Source organism: Emericellopsis atlantica (assembly GCF_019669845.1).
Source record: "Emericellopsis atlantica unplaced genomic scaffold F5Z01scaffold_7, whole genome shotgun sequence".
Taxonomy (NCBI): domain Eukaryota; kingdom Fungi; phylum Ascomycota; class Sordariomycetes; order Hypocreales; family Bionectriaceae; genus Emericellopsis; species Emericellopsis atlantica.
Genome location: NW_025764709.1, coordinates 557,349 through 578,440, shown reverse-complemented (window position 1 = coordinate 578,440; position 21,092 = coordinate 557,349). Strand labels below are relative to the sequence as shown.

Below are 21,092 nucleotides of genomic sequence, written 5' to 3'. Positions count from 1 at the left end.
ATTCAACTTGCGAGCACCTCGGTATCTTGAACATTTACACCAAGATGCTGGAAGAAACCGTCCGCTCGTGGGGAGGGTGCTGATGAAGGTGGTTGACACTAATGCATCGGGCATGTTCAGCTGCTCAGCGTCATGTTCTGGTAGCATGCTAGAACGACGCTAGAAGGGCGCTAGAAGAACTCCCCCGCCTTCTTTAGAGTGGATACCACATCATCTTGGCCAGTAAAAGCATCTCCTCCACCCTTGATCGGGAACGCGACAGTGCGAACAATGACCGTCAGCAGATTGGCCCACCTCCCCGCACCAGGTCCTAGCTTTCTCCTCCTCCGCGTTAAGGCCAAGCTTCTACGCCCGCTCGATGATGCCACTCAGCACAGATGCTCACCTTTGATCTCTGCTGCGGCTCCAAGAAAGAACAGGGAACAGAAAATGCCGCAACTGCGCTGTCCAATCCAACTCTGAGTATCCCTTGTTGCAGCGCGGAGTGATTATCAAAGAAAGCCGGACCTACCTTGGAGAGGGCACCGCTGGCACGACGAGAGCCGGTTCATCCGGAGTCCTCGCTACCTGCTCAGTCCCAGGCCCTTTCATGATGGGTGATCCTTGTCCGCTGCCGGCTAGATACGTCTCCTATGGACGTCGTTATACACTTTCAGACGTTTGAAAATAGTATCTCACGAGCCCATGTTCCTTTGCCAAACATTGTATGTTTGACATGTAACGACGGAATCTGGTGACAAATGCAGGCGAGAGCCTAGGCGCGGCCGTTGCAGTTGACAAACAAGCTCAACATCACAAGCTAATACTCCTCCATCTCACCCTGGCGGATACACTGAGGCTCGAGTCAGCCAAGGCGCGTCTTGTTCGTCACTAGTTCACGACCACCCTGCATCTACCAATAGACGCAAGTCAGTATAGCTCAAGCCCCTGCCAATCCGGGGTTACACAGACCATGCATGCATATTACTCCGTACCACCCCATGGAAGCGTTCGAGAAGAGGTGGGGCGGATATGGAGAAAAAATGGAAACGTCCGAAGCTGCATGACCTTTGAACATCGCGGTTTTCCGTTTTAGGGCTGTGATCTGCAGGCGTCTGTACCCTTGTTCGAAGCTCCGCAGCCTGTCTGACGCCGGGAACTTCCTTTTTAAGGTTATAATACATAGATATCTTTGCCCATGGGCCATAGCTGAAGCTGCGTGACCTCTGCAATATCGGGGATTCCCCTTTCAAGGCCGTGGTGTACAGATGCCTGTGGCCTTAGGCCCGGTCCGACTTGTGACTGTAAACCTAGTTAGCTGTGTCGGCGATGCCGAGGGACCTCATGCGAGGTGCCATCTCTGTCATCTCGGAGGTGACAGGACAATCACATAGCAATACATAAATGGAACAGACAATCTCTCTCTCTTCTGTCGTTCGTTCCAATCCAAGTCACCCATCTGACCTTGACCTGGAGCATCGCTCTTCTTGTCGTTTTTGGCAAACTCCTTTGACTCTCCAACCCAAGCATCGCCCGCCATGAAGCCTCGCAGCCGCTTCGCCTTGGCCAGGCCGGCCTCTGAAGAGGGCAAGGCATGGCCTGCCATTGTGATTGGCATGTTTGTTGCCTTTGGTGGTGTTCTCTTTGGTTATGACACCGGCACCATCAGCGGCATCCTGGCTATGCCCTACTGGCAACGAACTTTCAGTACGGGCTACATCGATGTCAATGGCAATCCCAACGTCAATGCCTCCCAGGAGTCTGCCATTGTGTCCATTCTCTCGGCTGGCACATTTTTCGGTGCCCTTAGCTCTCCGCTCTTGTCCGACTACTTTGGTCGTCGACTCGGGCTGGTCATTTCGACCTGGGTTTTCAATCTCGGTGTCGTCCTTAACACTGTCGCTACCTCTATCCCACTGTTTCTCGCCGGGCGCTTCTTCGCTGGGCTGGGCGTCGGTCTGATCTCTGCCATGGGTAAGTCTACGTACCATACAGTCCTATGGAAAGGATACTAACCCAGACGCAGTTCCGCTCTATCAGTCCGAAACGGCTCCCAAGTGGATTCGTGGTGTCATCGTTGGCGCGTACCAGTGGGCTATCACAATCGGACTGCTTCTCGCGGCCATTGTGAACAATGCGACTGCGAATCGAAACGATTCTGGATCCTACCGCATCCCGATCTCTATCCAGCTCCTGTGGTCTCTCATCCTCTGCATCGGCATGCTCATCCTCCCCGAAACCCCTCGCTATCTGATCAAAAAGGACCACGTCGAAAAGGCCGCCCAGTCTCTCAGCCGTCTTCGACGCTTGCCAGCCGAGCATGATGCTATCAAGACCGAATTGGCCGAAATCAAAGCAAACCACGATTTCGAGACCACCATGGGCAAGGGCACCTACCTCGACTGCTTCCGTCCTCCCATCCTCAAGAGGCAGCTCACGGGCATGGCACTGCAGGCGCTCCAGCAGCTCACAGGTGTGTAACTTTTTACTGTAGGTGCGCTTTTCAGGGCTGACGATTGTGCAAGGCATCAACTTTATCTTCTACTACGGAACCAAGTACTTTCAAAACTCGGGCGTGTCGAGTGGCTTTGTCATCTCGATGATCACCTCGGCCATCAATGTCACATCGACCATTCCCGGCATGTATGCCATCGACAAATGGGGGCGTCGGCCACTCTTGTTCTGGGGTGCCATTGGCATGTGCGTTTCCCAGCTGATTGTGGCCGTCTGTGGTACCGTGTCTACTGGCCAGTACGACGACGGCGAGATCTTCGTCAAGAGCCTTGCTGGACAAAAGGCAGCCGTGTCCTTTGTCTGCATCTACATCTTCTTCTTTGCCTCGACGTGGGGACCCTTGGCCTGGGTTGTGACGGGCGAGATCTTTCCGCTCAAGACCCGCGCCAAGTCTCTCAGCATCACCACGGCCACCAACTGGCTGCTGAACTGGGCCATTGCGTACTCCACGCCGTACCTGGTCAACTACGGAGATGGCTATGCCAATCTGCAGTCCAAAATCTTCTTTGTGTGGTTTGCCGCCTGCTTTATCTGCATTGCTTTTGTCTGGTTCTTCATCTACGAGACAAAGGGACTCAGTCTGGAGCAAGTCGATCAGCTCTACGAAGAAGTGAGCAGTGCACGCAAGTCCACGCAGTGGAGGCCCTCGCTTTCTTCGGGGTATGGAAAGGACGCCAAGTCTGGTGCAGAGGTTGAGCCTGTTGAGGGCTAATAAGTAAACCCGATTGGTGGAGAACGCCTGCATCTCTATGCATCCTCGCGGCCGTATTAGTTCGCGGGCCGACAAGTATGGGATATCGGACCGACATGCATTCCAGCATTGTATGTACGAGACGTCAGCCCGCAGCTGACTTGTTCGGTGGAATCAAGATTAGTTTTTGTTCTTTGAGTGCCTTACGACATGTGAGCGATGGGAGATGACGGCAGTCTTTACCTAGCTGGAGCACAGATAGATCGGTGGGTGTCCTTATATATATTTCAACCATTGGATACTCAATTACTCATGCATTGCACTTTTCCTCGGCAAATACGTGCCGTCGTAGCGCGACCGTGGATATGGACTGGGTAACTAGGTAGTTTTGCCGGTGCCCAGGTATAATAGGTACAATATTAGTCTAAATATCCGATATACATGTATTGAACGAGGTTCACTCACGCGTGGTCCTTGTTTAGACACTACGTATTTACTTCAGGAGAACCAGCCTTACTACAGCCGGTCTATTCCCGACGCCAAGTAGACAAGAAACCCCAGGTTGGTAACGACCAGCGAATACCAGCTGTTATGTCCTTTACACTCCATACCTCTTGTCTTTTGGTCGTGGGCCAGGAATTGTGCATATCTCCTCCTCGCATACCTTTCATTGTGCGCGCCCGTCAACTTGTACTGCAATCATAATTTACTCGACTGCTGTGATGATCCCTGTGTGGTCCGGAATTCTACCCCTGACTTGATCTCTGCCCGCTGCAGGCACACCCACGCCTCGATCTCCTTGCACAGGCCTTGCACTTGTTCAAATGTGTTTCCAGCATGGAGGCATAGCCTCACTCTGTCTTGCCCCGCAGGCACTGTCGGAGGCACGACGGGCCGCACCATGAATCCTTTCTGCTGGCAGTGCTGCGCAAGGCTCCGAGCATGCAATGTGAATAGGGGAACGATGGGGGATTGGGGGGGCTCCTCTCTCACATGCAAAAGGCTTCTGGGCGGACGAAGCGAGCACAAAAGACGAGCAAGGAGGCGATGCGTGTATTGCATCAGGGAGCGGAGGTGATGGAGGCGAGACTCTACTTGGGCACCTGCCAAGTACTCATAGGCCGTCCCGATGGCGGCGAGAAGCGGATACGCCATGGCCGTTGTGTAGATGAGGCTGCGGGCGTAATTGATGAGATAGTCCCGGACGGTCGGTGAGCAAAGAACGACGGCTAATTAATTCATTAGTCCATGTATGCACACCAGCCCACGCGCGCGTGAAGCGTGATCAGACAGTTCTCACCTCCATTGCATCCCACAGCCTTGCCAAATGTGTGCACCCTCGCCCACACGCGATCTTGCAAGCCCAGAGCAGAGACAAGTCCTCGTCCGCGGTCCCCTAGCCAGCCTGTGGCGTGGGCTTCATCGACGATAATGTGCCCATTGCCGTTGGGAAGCCTCGCCTCGACGCACTCGACAATCTCTGCGAGGGGAGCAAGATCCCCATCCATGCTATACACGCTCTCGACGGCCACAAACACGTTGGCCCGTCCGTTGCTGAAGTCTTCGCCATCCTCACCGCGGACAAGGTCGGCAAGCACATCGTCCAGGCCCTTGGTCACCTTGGCGGGGACGGCATGTGGGTTGTCTCTCACACAGTTATGCGCAAACGGGATCCTTCGGCCCCTGCTCAGTCTCATCCCGTCGTGCACGCTCGCATGGATGAGCTCGTCGTAGACAAGGACATCGCCCGGCTGGGCTGCACAGCCAAAGAGCCCCGTGTTGGCCTCGTAGCCAGAGTTGAAGAGCAATCCCGCCGGCGCGCCATGAAAGGCCGCAATAGCGCATTCCAACGACTCGGCAGCGACGCTGTTCCCATCCAGCAGCCGTGAGCCGCCAGGCCCCAAGGCGAGTTCCTCCTCCGTCGTCGTCGATTGGAGCTTTTCAAGGTAGGCACGTTTGATGTCTGCATTTGTCGAAAGGGACAGGTAGTTGTTGGAGGAAAAGTCGACAGTGCCCGGTGGTGTGATGGTGAGACGACGCAGACGGCCCTGATCGCCACGACGAGCGAGTACCGACGCGTACAACTTGTCCAAAGAACTTGTTCTGTGTACCATGGCGAGACGATTGTGGTAGATCTACCACCGGTTTGACTGGTGGAAACTCTGGCATGGAAATGTTGATCTTACCGTCGACCTCGAGGCATATTGATACTGGGCCTCGGCATCCCTCTCACGAACCAGGGGCTCGCTCGCCCACGACGCTGGGGACTGTCATCGTGCTCAACAGAATTTCAACGATATGCACGGCAGCTGCACGCGCAATGTCCATCTGTCAAAATTGCCTCAATTCGCACTCGCAGGGGGTTGCATTGTACGTAATACTTGGGCGAGCCGCCTCGGCCTAATGTATGTTGGGCACGTGATGCTGTCACAGCAGTACGTACTCGGTCCCAACAACAACAAAAAGTCCGGGTCTTGCTTGCCATAATAGTCTCATGGTGGGCAGCAGCAAATTGTGTTGTTGTGTCCTTCATATTGTTTGTCGGTCATTCCCACTACCATGGACTCGCCTGTTGCCTCGCTGCTCTGGCGCTCGCTCAGGGTGCACCAGGTATTTGGGGCGAACACGGAGGTTGGCAAGACTGTCTGCACGAATCTGCTCTGCAAACTTGCCAAGAAGCTCTGGAGGGATGAGCACGTGTCGTTTCTGAAGCCTGTGTCTACCGGTCCGCTAAACGAGGCCGACGATTAGTGTAGGTTGAGACCTGTCCGGTTCAGTTCATGGAAAATGGGGGCTGACAAAAGCAGAAGCTTCTTCTGGGTAGGAAAACGGCTCCAACATCATCTGACTCTCGATTGCCAGTCACATTCGACGTTTTGCTGCTGGTGTCGCGCACAAAACACTATTCCAGTACGACATACCCGCCAGCCCCCATATCGCCGCCCCGGCATCAGGCAAGGTAAGTCAATGCCCGTCCAAGAGCAAAGGTGACGGCAGCCGTCTCAACAGTCACAGCCCGTTCCTTTGGACAATGACATCCTCCTCCAATGCCGAGCCTACGCCGCTGAGCGCGCCGCCCGGGGCAAGGGCTGGTTGTTTCTGGAAACAGCCGGCGGCGTCCACTCCCCCAGTCCCTCGGGAAGCACGCAGGGTAGCATGTACATCCCTCTCCGCGCCCCGGCCGTGCTGGTGGGTGACTCTCGCCTTGGCGGTATTTCCCAGACCATTGCGGCCTTTGAGTCGCTCCACATCCGAGGCTATGATGTCGAGGCGGTGCTGCTCTTCAGGGACACCAAGTACCAAAACTACCTCTTCCTCATGGACTACTTTGACAAGCACCATGGTATCCCGGTGACGAGCATCCCAGAGCCTCCTGCGCGCGCAGACGACGCGGACAAGGATGCCGAAGCCATGGCGGCGTATTATGGAGGGGAGGAATGCGAAGCTGCTGCGGCACAGGTTCTTGCGCTGCTGGACCGTCGTCACGCGGAACGGATCGATTCGATGGAGTCTCTGGCCACCCAAGCGCATCAGCACATCTGGTATCCCTTCACGCAGCAGGCATGTCTTAAGCCCGAGGACATTATCACGCTGGACTCGGCCCATGGAGACTACTTCCAGACCTTGGCACGTCCCTCGACAAGCACCGAGCCAGACACGGCCGTGCTGCGGTCCTCGTTTGATGGTTCGGCTTCGTGGTGGACACAAGGTCTTGGCCACGCCAATCCGCGCCTCACCCTCGCCGCCGCCTACGCGGCTGGCCGCTATGGACATGTCATGTTTGCCGGCTGCATCCACAAGCCGGCCATGGCGCTCGCCTCGTCGCTGCTCGACGCCATGGGCAACCCCCGCCTCACCCGCGTCTTCTACTCGGACAATGGCAGCACGGGCACCGAGGTCGCTGTCAAGATGGGCCTCCGCGCCGCCCGTATGCGCTACGGCTGGGACGCCCACCAGAAACTCGGCATAGTAGGGCTCAAGGGCGGATACCACGGCGATACCATTGGCGCCATGGACATGGCGGAGCCGTGCGCGTTCAATGAGAAGACGGAGTGGTATGAGGGCAAGGGGTACTGGTTCGACTACCCGACAGTGCTCTGCCGGGACGGAAATTGGTCCATTGTCGTGAACGACAAGCTGGGCGAGGTCATGACCGGGGGTCGAACGTACGGGTCGTTGGGCGACATTTTCGACGTCCAAGCCAGAGAAGGGCGCGGCGAGCACCATCAGTACGAAGAGTACATTGCACAGACGCTGGCTGCCCTCCAAAGAAAGGGTCTCAAGTTTGGGTCCGTCATTATTGAGCCCATCGTTGTCGGTGCTGGAGGCATGGAGCTCGTGTAAGTCCAGTCAGTCCCTGTTCCGATACATATGTGTACATGCCCAGCTGACTTGGGGAGTGACCCCTTGTTCCAACGCGCGCTCGTCCATACCGTACGCAAATCGCCGCACCTCTTCACCTCCTCCGCCTCGCCACCCCCCAAGGACGCGCGGGACTGGAGCGGCTTGCCGATTATCTTTGACGAGGTCTTCACGGGCCTCTACCGTCTCGGTCGATTCACGTCGTCCTCGTACCTCGGCGTCCATCCAGACATTTCGGTGCACGCCAAGCTGCTCACCGGCGGACTCCTCCCGCTCTGCGCGACATTGTCCTCCGAGCACATCTTCCACGTCTTTGGCGGCCAGGACAAGTCGGACGCGCTCCTTCATGGCCACAGCTACACCGCCCATCCCGTCGGGTGTCAAGTCGCGCTCGAGTCGGTGCGGCAGTTGCAATCCATGGAGAAGAGCGGCGCCTGGGACTGGGCAAAGTCGCAAGGCTGGCAGAAAGCGGAGGAGGAGGAGGAGGCTGGCCATGCCAACGACAGTCTGGTGTGGGCGTCCTGGCCGCTGGACTTTGTCGAGAGACTCTCTCGCCAGACGCATCGCATCGCTGGCGTCTGGGCTTTGGGGAGCGTCCTCGCGATCCATGTGCGAGACGACACCATCGCCGGCTACAAGAGCAACGCGGCCCAGCATCTCCGGGATGCCGTTGCGCAGGGGAGAAGCGGCGGCGCAGGAGGGCCATGGAACGTCCACTGCCGGGTGCTAGGCAATGTGCTGTACGTCATGACCAGCCAGACGACGACGCGGGAGACTGTGCAGCAAATTGTACGCTTGGTGGAGGAAAGCTTGACATGATGGCAACATTAAGGGCTACATGTTCCACGAATTAGCAGTATCCTATTATATTAAACTAGGCGTGACAGGTTACCATCGCGAATGCATGAGTACACAGCCTCAGCGGCATTCTGAGCAGGGTCATGGAGCTCCTTGGCAAGATGATTGCTCATGGCGCGGTAGTACTTATTTAGTGGCTATATGCATGACATAGTAATTGCATATATTAATTTAAGCGTAGGGCTTTGATCCATGGATCCAGAACCTCCAGTCTGCACAAAGGCCATGATAGACATGGTATCGCCCTACCAAGGCGTCGCCACGCTCGCTAAAGACAACATAAGTAGGGAGAGGGATAGTGTTTGAAATTTTAGACAGGCTATACGCTAGGAAGGACGTGTATCTTACAAGAGGATCAGGTCATTCTCGGTGTAAAGTAATTAAGAATTCCATCCTCTTCATCAACCCATCCAATTTCATCGAGGCTTAAGCCCGTATCCATCATTCCAATGCAGAGACCCAAGATCATATCGGGAAGTTCGGCTCGCAACCACAATCTCCCTGCGTTATGACTATCCACTTGCCCTTCTTCGTCCAGATCTTGGCGTCTGAGGGCAGTGACGACTTTTACGTAGAGTTGATCCGGACGTTGATCACGCAAGGGAACACGCATCTGCGACAGGTGATCAATACCTTGCTGATCCAACATAATACAGAACTCGAATCTGCCAAGCGTCGAGCCAAAGGGTACAACTTCCCGCCATCCCTTATCGTGATGATGCTTCTCGATCCAGTCGTCGAATAGCTCGCCCACTTTATCCGGCCCTGCACCATCAAGAGCGGAAGCATCTTTGACAACATCGCAGTGGAAACTTTTCACCACGGCCACGTTAGGAGCGAGGTTTGATGGATACTCGAGATGATCTCTCGAAGGAGCTGGCTCGCTGAGGATAGATTGTTTAGCTAAGAAGTAAAAGTTCTCAACTACTCGGGGGAACGACTCGTCAGACTCGGGTGTGTAGACCGTGGAGAAGCTTCTGAAGATCAACGCGTGGTAGGTGCCAGGCACTTTTGTTCCTAAAGTATGCGTGAGAATTTACCTACATATATCCAAGGGACTGGTCAAGAAATGGAATTTGATTGCTAAATTGCATCTGGCAAAGATTGCAGATGCTGCGTGGGTTTGCATCAAATGGATGAGATCCTGAACAGTACGTACCCTCTCTCCTAGACTTTCTTCCCAGGTTTCCGTGTCCTTGATTCAAGCAGTCCCATGGCAGCACACCAATGCCTCTCTGGTCAAGTCCCACTCCTCGAGAAGCGCGTCAACTCGATATTTAGCATGCCATCCGAGCTCGTCCTCGATACTGTCGATCAGCTGCACCACCATACCGCGATCCATGATGCCGGTGAGGCATCGGCCAGCCAAATAAAGCGGTTGGAGCATATGAACGCGCGCCGCTTCTTCAGGACGCGACAATGCGATGGCGCAAATCTCAACGGCAAAATACTGCAGCATTTCATTCATTTGGTTCAAGTCCGCGAGGGTATCCGGAAATCGGCTCCGGCCAGTAGGCTGTGTCCCCGACGCCCAGGGCAGCTGCCGTACGGAGACAGCCCGTGGCTTGTGCAACAGCAGGATGATGTGCGCCATGTAGTATGACTGCATAGAGGATGCGCACATATTGTCACTATACCAAGTCTCGTGGTCGATGAGTGGTTGAGCTCTGCATTGGCAGCTCGAGCTCCTGCTCGAGCTCTTGTTCGGCAGGGATACCCGACTACATGGCTGGAATATGGGCGGCAAGGTGTCGAACCACAGCTGTAACTCATCTTTGAGCGCAAACCACTTGCTCCGGAATGTATCAGTCTCTGGCATGGCATCCGATTCAGCTGGATTTGACCAAGTATTGACCTCGTCGTTCGACGTTGCCAAAAAGTTGACGAGTTTGGCCAGTAGCCAAACCAGAGTGTTTGAAATCATGTCGACCCTATCAGCGCTGTCGTGCTGCTGAGATGCACTACCCAAGTCGGCGACGCGGCCGTTTGGATCCAGGTTGAGGCCCATCCGTCGCCACATGGCGATATCGTCCATTTCTACCCGTGTCCTTCGCCCATGTATCACTATTGCCTCGTTAGCAGATGACGTGCGGACAAGAAAGGAAGGATGAAACTCGGACTTACGGGCGGAGAGCATGTCTTGCCGAACAAAATTCCAAAATGCATGGCGAAGTGGCTGCAAGGGACCTGGAGAAGAGTTGGCAGTAGGAGATGGATAAGCAAAGTCCAAGAAGCCGGCCTCGTCTGCCAGACGCAGGAAAGAGCGGGCGCCGTCGAGGTGGGAGGACCAGTTTGGAGCAACGCCGCCTAGAAATTCGTAGTTGCTTAGGATGGTGACGGCAACGACAACTTCATCGTGGACCCGCGCTCGAGGGACTATGGGAGCTTCTGCATCTGTGCCTGTATGGACGACTGGCGTCTGGCCTTGTGCCGCAACATCTGAAGTGTGCTGTCGGAGCAGCGATATGGCCGCATCGTAGTACGCCTCGGCGAACCACGCGTAGTCGCGCTTCTGCATGTTATCTGCATGACTCTGGGTAGCAGTACAGTAAGGGCTTGGTGGCGGTTGTCGTCCCACGGTCAAGCTCAGTTGCCGAGCCGCAAACGCACACGCTGAGGACATGATGAGGGGGCTGGACAGGGCCAGTATGGGTACTTGGCGGCTGTAGAAGCAATCTTGATCGAACAAGTCCATCCTGCATTGGTAGCATCAGTCACATGGTTCGGCCAGCTAGCATGATCACTGACCATTTTCCTGGTGTGTTTGAAAAGTGGCGGAGAAAGAAGGCCCTCTCTTCTGAAGTCTGTAGGCCGTTTGCAATGGGCGAGCCATTTTTCGTGTTCGTGACCGCTGTGTCTACAGGATAGCAAGCCTTGGGTTGAGGCAGCCGCCAGGTCGGGCTTCCGCCCAGGGGAGAACCACACGTCCATGGCTGATCCACACGGTTGGGCGCATCAGCCTGGGGATGATTGAACGTCGCCGCTATATCATCGGGGCCCTCCAAGTCCTCGGGACCATAAGGTAACCTAGTCCTGCCTCCAGGAGTGGTAGAATGTGCTGTGTTGGAGGTGGTTGATTCACTCCCGACGTCAAATTCTTCGGGAGAGCTTGGTCTATCACTGCGCTTGCGTGAGATTGAATGCGACGCAGACTGTGAGCTAGCATTCTTTGACGTCTTAAACCTGTGACTCCTTGCGTGGAGAAATGCGTCAGGGCCATCAGCGACGCGAGACATAGCAGACTCGGATCTTGTGTCGCTCTGGGGCTCAAAGCTGCGAAATCGACATTCTGACAAATTGCATACGCGATCGCGCTTTACGCACTCGCGACATGTTGGATATTGCTCGTCACACTTGATTCTCAAGCGGCGACATTGCGAGCTGGTCTCTGGTTAGAGTCCTGGGGGCGAGACGCTGAGGAATGACGGTCTCACCATCCTGCCCTTGATCTCTTAGCCCTCATTGCGCTGCGTGGAGGCTTCTCATGTGCGAAATGACTACCTGCGGCCGGGATGCTATCTACTGAAGGTTGCAGGAGCCCGGGGCCTTCTGCAGGAAGTACAGATGCGCAGGTGGTCACGATATTGACTTGGGTTTGCGGGGTTGCTTGCATTTTGCGGGGCGAAAGAATAAGACGCTACTCGTGCCGCGCCCCACATCATAAAGATGGGGCGCGGCACTAGTACTATCAGGACTAGCGCAAGAGAAATTGTCTTCCTTAACTTAAGTTGTGCGAGATGCAAGACTGTCCCAGACCTCCTTTTCCCCTTTCCCTGCGTCGCTTACACTGTGTCCTGGGCCCTGAGGGCCTGGGTCGTTGAGCACTTGCACCCGCCGCACATGATCTTTACCAACTTCCAAGACTGTGCCGCCTGCATAGTCCTCCTCCTGAATCAGATCCAGCATCGCCTGCGCTACCTCCTCTGGCTCCACCCACTCATCTTTGGCCTGGTCGATCCAGCGCAGCTTGTCGGGATGCTCAGTCCACAGAGGTGTTCGGATGACACCAGGTGCGACTCCGCTGACTCGAATGCTGGGCAGCCCGGGTCGGTCGGGGTTCTCCAGATTGGCCAGAGAGCGGATCAAGTTGGAGATGCCGCTCTTGGCCGCCACGTACAATGGTGCGGTGATTATCGGTCTCTGAGCAGCGATGGAAGAGACATGGACGACTGCGCCTGGCTTGGAGGCCTGGAGGAAGTGGGCGATGGCTTGTTGTGTGGCGTAGATGGGGTGTACCAGGTTGATATCTAGACTGGCATAGCGACTGCCGTCCGGAGAGTCCTTGGACAGTGGTGATCCAGGGGGTTGCCAAAAACTAGAAAACCGCTAGAACGGTAACGATATCAGCTGAATGCACGAGTAAAAATACAATGGTGGTTGAGAATAGGACTGCTCACCGGTTCGTAAACGCCAGCTCCAGGACAGACAATATCAAACCCGCCAAACTCTCGCTTCGCCACTTCAAAAGCACGATCAAGCTGATCCCACTTTGTGACATCAGTCTGCTGAAAGACAGCTCTGGTTGATTCCGAGGAGAAATCTTTGACAAGGCTCTCCGCCTCCGGTCTCAGCGCAAGATCGGACAGGACGACATTACACTTCTGCTGAAGGAGCAATTTGGCGAAGGAATAACAGATGCCGGACCCAGCTCCAGTGACGACAGCTGTTTTGCCTGCGACAGACAGCGCCATGGTTTGATGTTGGTCTGAGATTGAAGGCTGATGTGGGGTGGATGAACGTGGGTATAACGAGATGTAAATAACCCGTGGGATGGGTGACTTGTGTCGTTACGTCCCTTTTAATTCCGGGGCGGAGCCGAAGAAGATCATTGATCACGAAAACATCTATAGAGTCGCGGGAGGAGCCACACGACCCCCTCTGGAGAAATGTCTCCGGATTGTGAGGTAGGTGGGAGTCGGGACTGCGGGAGCCGGCTCGCGCAATGTTTCCAAATCCGGCAAAATAGAGCGCAGCGAAACCGCCTCGAGGCACGAATTGACGCTCAAGTATAGCTTCATTTACGCAATGCAATGTATTGATGCGCGCAAGCTTCGGGCAAGCGGCGCTGTTCAATCTGCTAGGCCGCGAGAAACCTTGGATGCATCAGGTGTACATCGCCCTGGGCCCTACGCAGCACGCACGCCGTTCATCCAGCCAACCTTGATGAGACGTAGTGTAGTAAGGGTGGTTGATGGTAGTTGAGTGCAGTAGTATTTAACATCTTTTCGAGACGCCGCTCGCTGCCTCACTGTTTGCTATCACCGGCATCGTACCAAAGCACCCTTTGCTTCCAAGAATCGACAATGAGTTCCAGACACTTTGACAATGACCCGACCAAATTGGTCCTGGCTTCCCTTCAATCAAACACCTTGATCAATCCTTCCGTCTCATTCCAACCAGAACACAAGATCGTCCATCGCAAGGTCAGCGACGCGCATCACGGCAAGGTATCGATCATCTCCGGTGGCGGCAGCGGCCATGAACCTGGGTTTGCCGGCTACGTAGGCAAAGGCCTGCTGACTGCCGCTGTGGCTGGTACCATTTTCGCATCTCCCTCCGCTGAGCAGGTCCGGCAAGGATTCAAATGTGTCCCTACCAATAAGGGCGTCTTTGTGGTCATCATGAACTACACCGGTGACGTCCTCAACTTTGGCATGGCGGTGGAAGACGCACGAGCCACGAATGTTCAGACTGAGCTCTTCGCCGTTGGGGACGACGTCGGTGTCGGCCGAGCCAAAAGCGGCAAGGTCGGCCGTCGTGGGCTTGCCGGGACGGTGCTCGTGATCAAGCTCTGCGGTGCGCTGGCCGAGTTGGGCGGCTCTCTGGCCCAAGTTCATCAGCTCGCACAACATGTCGCACGCAATACTGTCACCGTCGGCGCATCTCTCGACCACGTGCACGTCCCCGGCCGCTTGCCATCCTCTTCCGATGCACCTGCGGTGGACGAGGTCGAGATCGGAATGGGCATCCACAATGAACCTGGTTCGGTCCGTGCCACCAAAACCCTGCCTGAGCTGGTCAAGTCAATGCTTCAACAGCTTTTGGATCCCAATGATGCCGATAGAAGCTATTGCTCTTTCCAGGCCAGCGATGAAGTCGTCTTGCTCATCAACAACCTCGGTGGTGTGTCCGCACTGGAATTCGGCGCCATCACGACCGAAGTTGTTGGGCAGCTTGCTAGCCATTACGGACTTCACCCAGTCAGAGTCTTCGCAGCGCCTTTTCTTACCTCCCTCAACGGGCCTGGATTCAGCATCACAGTGCTGAAGCTTGGCAACACTGGACTTGGCGAGGGCAAGTCCATGCTCGATCTGCTAGACTTTCCCGCTGAGGCTTTGGGATGGGGTTCTCCGCTACCACCTTCGGTGCGATCGCCACATCACACGACAACTGTCGCTCGGGAGCGGGCATCGACTACCTCGAAACTTTCGAGTCAACTGCGCCTAGATCCGAGCGTCACTCCGCGCGTCATAGGACAAGCCCTCCAAAGACTAATTGCCGCGGAGCCACAAGTCACTCGGTACGACACCATTGTTGGCGACGGCGACTGCGGCATTGGCATGAAGCGTGGAGCTGAAGCGGTTCTCGATGGCCTGGTCTTTTCCTCTCAACCACTGGACGCATTGGCATTGGTCAGTGATATAAAGACAATCATCGAAGTTGCAATGGATGGTACTTCGGGTGCTCTGTTCACCATCTTTTTCAATGGTCTTGTTCAGGGCCTTCGCCAACAAGACGATGGCCGCAAAAAAGAGGCTGACGCAGCTGTGTGGTCTTCAGCTGTGTCCGCTGCATTGCAGACTCTGAAGAGATACACGCCGGCGCGACCTGGTGACCGAACACTGATGGATGCGCTGGTGCCCTTTGTCGAGACCTTGGCTACCACACTAGATGTCAGACAAGCATCAGCGGCAGCTTTTGCCGGTGCAGATCAGAGCAAGCATTTGAGGCCTAGCTTTGGGAGGTCGGTATACGTTGGTACGGAAAATGTTTGGCTTGGAAAGGTGCCTGATCCCGGGGCGTGGGCAGTAGCCACGCTTTTGCAAGGCTTGGCAGAGGCCATCTCGTCGCCATAGCACATGAGACAACGAATTGAAATGTCTGGCTGAGAAGACGTGCTTTCTAGTGATCTCTTCTAGCCTACTTTGTTCCGAAATATCCTTTGTTACCCTGATATTAAGTAGCTATGAGTCAAAATTACTTGTACACCAGAAAGTGGTGTTTGTACCGTATCTCAACGTCACGTCAAACCAGCCACGTCTTGATTCTCAATGAAGATGTGGTATCGAAGCGGAATGTATCACAGAGAGAAATTACCAGGCTCACAGGATATGCTCTATTTCTTTTCAAAAGCTTTGCTACGTTGACTTTTTTAAATCTGGGCCAAGACCATTTTGACACCATGTATTCGGTCAAAACAAGTCTAGAGAAGATGAACTGCCGCGAGGAAAACCAAAAGCCCAGTCACACAAGTCGTCCAGAAGTTGCGCAGCCGGACAGCCTTTCCATCGACACTGGTATAGACAAACTTGGAGTAGTCCACCACAAAGCTGCGAAGCCAAAAGTGCCATTGCCACTCCGGGTACACCATGAGATTCTTTCCAGACTTGGGCTCGACGTACCAGTTTGTACACCCCGATGACCAGACCAGATTCCTGGCTCTGTCCTGAATCCAGCGATTCTCCTCATTTTCTGCGGATTGAGTAACCTCAACAGCCGAGACTTGTCGAGCGCCTCCACGCTGGGAGTTCTTGAGGATCGGATGTAGCATGTTCAAGGCAAAGTTGATCTGGCATTCGCTTGAGAAAATGACCGAGAGATGGCCATTGACTGTGTTGGGTCCCATCATGATGAAGAAATTGGGGAAACCCGCGACACAGGTGCCATAGTAAGCTTGTGGGAGACCCTCGTTCTGAACTTGCCACTGTGGATTCGTCAGATAAGTCAAGGTCTTGACTCGGAATAATGTGACATACATGGTCATGGATGGAGATGCCATCGCGTCCTATAATGTTCAGGTTGCTCAACAAGGTCGTCGTTTGGAAGCCAGTGGCCAGGACAACGGCGTCAATGTGGATTTCTCGGCCCGACCTGAAGATGGCCGAATCCTTGGTCAATCTCTCGACCGCATCGTCGTGGACTAATTCCACATTGTCCTGGTGCAAACATGCGAGGAAGCCCGTGTCAAAGACTCTTCGCTTGCAGCCAACCTCGAACTTGGGAATCAGAGCGTCAACGTATTGTGGCGGTGCAGCTTTTCTGATGTATGCCTTCGAATCCTTCGACAGCCTTTCTCGAGCGGCGATGCCAGTTTTGTTATCAAACATGAGCCACTCTGCCTCAAGGTCTGCGTAGATCTTGGCCCGCAGCATCTTCATGGCCCCCGGAACATAGCGCATGACAGCCTTGAACGCTGAGGAGTACTTTGGATTAGGCCTTTCCAGAAGCCAGTGTGGCTGTCGAGCCACCTGCACGACTTTCTTTGCCTTTTCACTGACCACTGGTACGAATTGTGTCGCACTGCATCCATTTCCTAGCCATTTGTCAGAAACAGCGCGCGCTGGGGTCAATGCTCTGATGACTTACCCAATACGAGGACTTCCTTTCCAGCATGGTCGAATGAGTGGTCCCAGCGCGCCGAGTGAAAAATCTTGCCGGTAAACTCCTCGTGGCCTGGGATGTCACATTCCTTGGGTAGGCTCAAGGCACCAACAGCAGAAACAAGGGCTCGAGAGCGCACCTGAAATCGACTCTTCTGGGTCTGATCATAAACATCGATAACCCAAGTCGAGGTTTGGGAGTCCCATGCTGCCTTTTCAACAGTGTGCTGCAGATGTGTGCGCGGTGCCAAATTCCACTTGCGTGCTACGTCGTGAAAGTACTGCAGAAGCTCGGGCTGCATGACAAACTTCTGGGACCAGTCCGGGTTCAGCGCAAATGAGTATGAGTAGAAATGCGATGGTACCTGTCAAGGTCAGCAACCCTACGAGAGCAAGGAGTTCATTCTACTCACATCAACTCCACATCCAGGGTAGGTGTTAATGGCCCATGTGCCACCAATGTCGTTGAGCTTTTCGAAGATCTTGAACGTAACACCAGGATACTTCCTCTGGAGCTGTACCGCAAGGCCGATTCCCGACATGCCTCCCCCGATGATCGCGACGTCTGTGTCGACGTTTGCTGGGATTGGAGATCTCATGATGATTGGAAGGTTTTGTGATCCGAGTAGTCAACGAACTTGAGAAGTGATGTTTGCTGCTGCATCAGTTGTACCAAAGACAGATATACGATGCTAGTTCTTGAGACGTACTTCGAGGAGGTTTTTCAACTATCGAGTTCGGCCGATCTCAGCCCCGCGCATGTCCCATGAGTTCAGACATAATGGAAACCGTGAGATGGCTTCCAGTCTCACTACAAAACAAGCACGATCACCAGGCGCATTGTTTTCCAATTTCGGAAAGATAAGCAATGCCGCGGAGAATAATGCGGCTTCCAGGCTAATGGAACTTGGAGAATTCCCAGCTAGTAGAGCTAAGAACGTGACTCTTTCCGGAATGGGATAAATAGGCGCGACTTGACGAGCTCGTTCTATAACCTGGCTGTACCCAAGGGGGCGGGGCCGCGTAGTTTTCTAGAAATGGTTAGACCCCGCCGATCAGGAGCCAAATAGTCTTTGTGGGCCACTTTACCCCGGCTTTTCGAAGCCTGTCCGGGGCGCCATCTGTGGGGAGCATCCGCGGGGAAGGGCGATTCGGGCAACCAATGCAAACACACGTTCATTCCATCATCCCGAGATCGTTCTTAATAAATACGCCAGGTGCTCGCCATCTTGATCTACTCTTCATCCGCTCAACCACAAAAAGTCCGACAGACACCCAAGTTCGAGGCATCACATTATTAGCTTTCTCAGCTAGGCCACTCCATCAAAGATCGCCCAATTCCACGTCACCAATACAGTGAACAAAATCATGGCGAGAAAGTACCTCGGCGGCTCTGGCGACAAGCTCACGCTCTGGATCAGCCTCGCTGCTTCCACTGTCTTGATTTTCTACGGTTATGATCAGGTACGTCACAGCTGCTTCTTTTTGGTTTTGGCGAGATCCTGACATGTATCTTCAGGGCGTCTTTGGAAATATTCTCGTGTCCGAGGACTTCATCAGGACAGTAGGAAATCCATCTGTTGCGGATCAAGGCACCATGACTTCAGTCTACAATCTTGGCTGCTTTGGCGGCGCCCTCTCAACACTATATACCGGTGACAAACTTGGAAGACCCAAGTCTCTGATCGTCGGAAGCCTCGTCATTGCGCTCGGTGCCATCATTCAGGCTACCGTCTACGGGCCGGCACAAATGTATGTTGGAAGAGTCGTCGCAGGTAAGCAGCTCACCAATGTTGACTGCATTGCGCCGCGCTAACGGTGTTCAGGAATCGGCACCGGCATCAACACTTCAACGGCCGGTGTCTGGCAGTCAGAAACCGCCAAAGTAAGCAGCCGCGGAAAGCTGATCATCATCCAAATGGCAAACTGCATTTTGGGCTTCTCCATATCCAACTGGCTGACCCTCGGCTTTTCCTTTGCCCCGGGTAGTGTCAGCTGGAGATTCCCTCTGGCATTCCAGATCTGTAAGTGAGAAACCAACGGAAGCCGCCACAAATCTCGCTAACTATCGGCAAGTTTTCTCTGCCCTCGTTTGTTTCATGTGCCCATTCCTTCCCGACTCGCCACGTCTCCTTATCCGAAAGGAACGTCACGAAGAGGCCCTGGAGATTCTAGCTGCTCTCGAGGGCAATGGAGCAACAGTTGACAGCCCTTCTGTACGAACCCAGTACGCCATCATCAAAGACGTCATGGACAAGGAGCGTGGTGATGAATACACATGGTGGCAATTGATTACTGGCAGGGGCCCCTCGGGCGTGGTACGACGCATGATTCTAGGAGCATGGATGCAATGTATGAACCAGGTATGTTCATGCGGCCAGCCCTTTGGCCAAGGATGACCTTGCTAACGAGTCAGATTTCCGGTATCAACGTCACCAGCTACTACATGACCTATGTATTCATCAATGCCTTGGGCTTCAGCGAGTTTATGGCACGCATCCTGGCAGCCGCGGGCTCGATCGACTACCTTATCTTCTCATTCCTGGCCTACTTTGTCATTGAGCGCTACGGGCGCCGCCGCGTCATGATGACTTCGGCTGCAGCATGCGCGGCTTGCTGGACGATTATCTCCGTTGCGGCCTCGCAGATCGAGATGGAAAAGGGAAATAGATTCCAGTGGGGCTGTGCGGCAATCTTTGGTTTCTTTGCCTTTTTCGCAGCCTTTGGCATGGGTGTCCTGGCCGTACCCTGGCTTTATCCCACCGAAGTCAACGCGCTCGCGTTCAGAGCAAAGGGAGCTTCCCTGGCCATGGCATCTAACTGGTACGTTTACATCAACACACACAACGAAGCTAGACTAACGCAGCGAAGGATCATGAACTATATGGTGGCACAGATAACCCCTCCCGGTATCGCCAATCTTGGCTATCGTTTCTGGATCATCTGGGCAGTCATCTGCGCCGCATTCGTTCCTATCACCTTTCTGTTTTATCCCGAGACCGCCAATCGATCCTTGGAAGACATCGACCGATTCTTTGCCGATCACCCAAGTATCTTCGTCTTCCGCAACAAGACAGCCACTCAGTTGCAGCGACCAGAGAAGTACTTTGAGGCCGATAATGCTATTGCAGCTCAGCAATATGACAAAGGGGATGAGAAGCATCCTAGCAGCACGTTTGAGAAAGAATTCATTTAGCTCCTGTGTTCTCATTAGCTAGACGGGGGCTTTCTCGAATCGCGAGCTTGTAATTCAAAATTACCATGAAGGAATTGATTCCCTTCCTTGCGCCTCCTACTGTGGTCGAGTCGAGTGCATGCATCGATTGCGAGTCTTCTCAAGGCTCACTCAGGCTCACCTCCCATAGATTGCCTACACTTATAGGGCCTCCGTCGGGCGGGAGCGGAGCAATCCGCAGCGCGCAGCAAGAAACAAAGACAGCCGCCCAGAATACCAGTAAAGCCATTTGCGATATCCGGGACGTGCTTAAGACTGCCAACAAAATAACCAAACAGACTATCACAACGATCCAACACAACGCGAACGTTGCGCTCGGTGGGTGGTATCCTTTACATTTTTCAATCAAATACCGGCAGTTGTGTGTTTTAGGCACACCATGCCTCTTGTCTTCTTGTCGTGAGCCATGCAGCAGGGTATAGTAATCAATAATAGTCATTACTGTCATATACGACCATACCCAGTGGAAAATACGTGATCCCGTCTAGTTCTTCCCTTCCGTGCAATGCCTTCCATTATTGGAGGTTAATACTGCCGAGCTCGGATCCTGCGACCTCTTAAGATTGGATGCTATCGCCCTAGTATATTTAGCTCTCCCCACACACCCCACGCCTATTATTAGCGCCTATTCTGAGAATTAATTTAGTTTAAAACGGTCATTCGAACCGTTTGGATGATATTTTTTACTAACCCCACCCTCCACCCCTACGGACTCGTAGTATTCTTAGTCTTAAACTCTAGATGCTGAATTTAGAGTTGTAAGGCAATAACGCGTGACAGAACAATTTGGAAGTCAGGGCCCTTGGCCCGTCGCGCGTCGCGCGTCGCGGCTAGGTTGGCATATGTGGCACGT

The 21,092-nt window shown here is 54.0% G+C and overlaps 8 protein-coding genes across 8 annotated transcripts; 4 read left to right on the top strand and 4 right to left on the bottom strand.

Annotated features, from left to right (window-relative positions):
- Window positions 1-1,429: 1,429 nt before the first annotated feature.
- F5Z01DRAFT_704151 (high-affinity glucose transporter RGT2) lies at window positions 1,430-3,484 on the top strand. The gene is made up of 3 exons (XM_046266429.1): window positions 1,430-1,953; window positions 2,006-2,452; window positions 2,505-3,484. Exons 1-3 carry the CDS (start codon window positions 1,518-1,520, stop codon window positions 3,203-3,205), a joined length of 1,584 nt encoding a protein of 527 aa, XP_046120293.1. The 5' UTR covers window positions 1,430-1,517; the 3' UTR covers window positions 3,206-3,484.
- A 40-nt stretch (window positions 3,485-3,524) lies between these two features.
- F5Z01DRAFT_649976 (aminotransferase class I and II) lies at window positions 3,525-5,623 on the bottom strand. The gene is made up of 2 exons (XM_046263126.1): window positions 4,485-5,623; window positions 3,525-4,413 (listed from the first exon to the last, which is right to left on the bottom strand). Exons 1-2 carry the CDS (start codon window positions 5,296-5,298, stop codon window positions 3,884-3,886), a joined length of 1,344 nt encoding a protein of 447 aa, XP_046120292.1. The 5' UTR covers window positions 5,299-5,623; the 3' UTR covers window positions 3,525-3,883.
- A 60-nt stretch (window positions 5,624-5,683) lies between these two features.
- On the top strand, window positions 5,684-8,701 carry F5Z01DRAFT_735041 (bifunctional dethiobiotin synthetase/adenosylmethionine-8-amino-7-oxononanoate aminotransferase). The gene is made up of 4 exons (XM_046266765.1): window positions 5,684-5,934; window positions 6,047-6,143; window positions 6,200-7,524; window positions 7,585-8,701. Exons 1-4 carry the CDS (start codon window positions 5,744-5,746, stop codon window positions 8,363-8,365), a joined length of 2,394 nt encoding a protein of 797 aa, XP_046120291.1. The 5' UTR covers window positions 5,684-5,743; the 3' UTR covers window positions 8,366-8,701.
- A 784-nt stretch (window positions 8,702-9,485) lies between these two features.
- On the bottom strand, window positions 9,486-11,967 carry F5Z01DRAFT_649964 (uncharacterized protein). Its single transcript, XM_046263125.1, has 4 exons — window positions 11,839-11,967; window positions 11,153-11,785; window positions 10,529-11,100; window positions 9,486-10,468 (listed from the first exon to the last, which is right to left on the bottom strand). The coding sequence occupies exons 1-4, from the start codon at window positions 11,865-11,867 to the stop codon at window positions 9,606-9,608; spliced, it is 2,097 nt and encodes a 698-aa protein (XP_046120290.1). The 5' UTR covers window positions 11,868-11,967; the 3' UTR covers window positions 9,486-9,605.
- A 160-nt stretch (window positions 11,968-12,127) lies between these two features.
- F5Z01DRAFT_720516 (uncharacterized protein) lies at window positions 12,128-13,095 on the bottom strand (the record flags this gene model as incomplete). The annotated part of the gene is made up of 2 exons (XM_046266580.1): window positions 12,128-12,651; window positions 12,774-13,095. The coding sequence occupies 2 exons, from the start codon at window positions 13,093-13,095 to the stop codon at window positions 12,128-12,130; spliced, it is 846 nt and encodes a 281-aa protein (XP_046120289.1).
- Window positions 13,096-13,707: 612 nt separating this feature from the next.
- F5Z01DRAFT_704143 (dihydroxyacetone kinase) lies at window positions 13,708-15,465 on the top strand (the record flags this gene model as incomplete). Its single annotated transcript, XM_046266428.1, has 1 exon — window positions 13,708-15,465. A coding segment is annotated over one exon (1,758 nt), but the record flags the coding sequence as incomplete, so codon positions are not given.
- A 362-nt stretch (window positions 15,466-15,827) lies between these two features.
- F5Z01DRAFT_618526 (uncharacterized protein) lies at window positions 15,828-17,603 on the bottom strand (the record flags this gene model as incomplete). The annotated part of the gene is made up of 4 exons (XM_046261039.1): window positions 15,828-16,328; window positions 16,381-16,937; window positions 16,991-17,369; window positions 17,418-17,603. 4 exons carry the CDS (start codon window positions 17,601-17,603, stop codon window positions 15,828-15,830), a joined length of 1,623 nt encoding a protein of 540 aa, XP_046120287.1.
- Window positions 17,604-18,372: 769 nt separating this feature from the next.
- F5Z01DRAFT_698284 (putative MFS sugar transporter) lies at window positions 18,373-20,200 on the top strand (the record flags this gene model as incomplete). Its single annotated transcript, XM_046266349.1, has 6 exons — window positions 18,373-18,468; window positions 18,524-18,779; window positions 18,831-19,028; window positions 19,081-19,367; window positions 19,421-19,827; window positions 19,876-20,200. The coding sequence occupies 6 exons, from the start codon at window positions 18,373-18,375 to the stop codon at window positions 20,198-20,200; spliced, it is 1,569 nt and encodes a 522-aa protein (XP_046120286.1).
- Window positions 20,201-21,092: the final 892 nt, after the last annotated feature.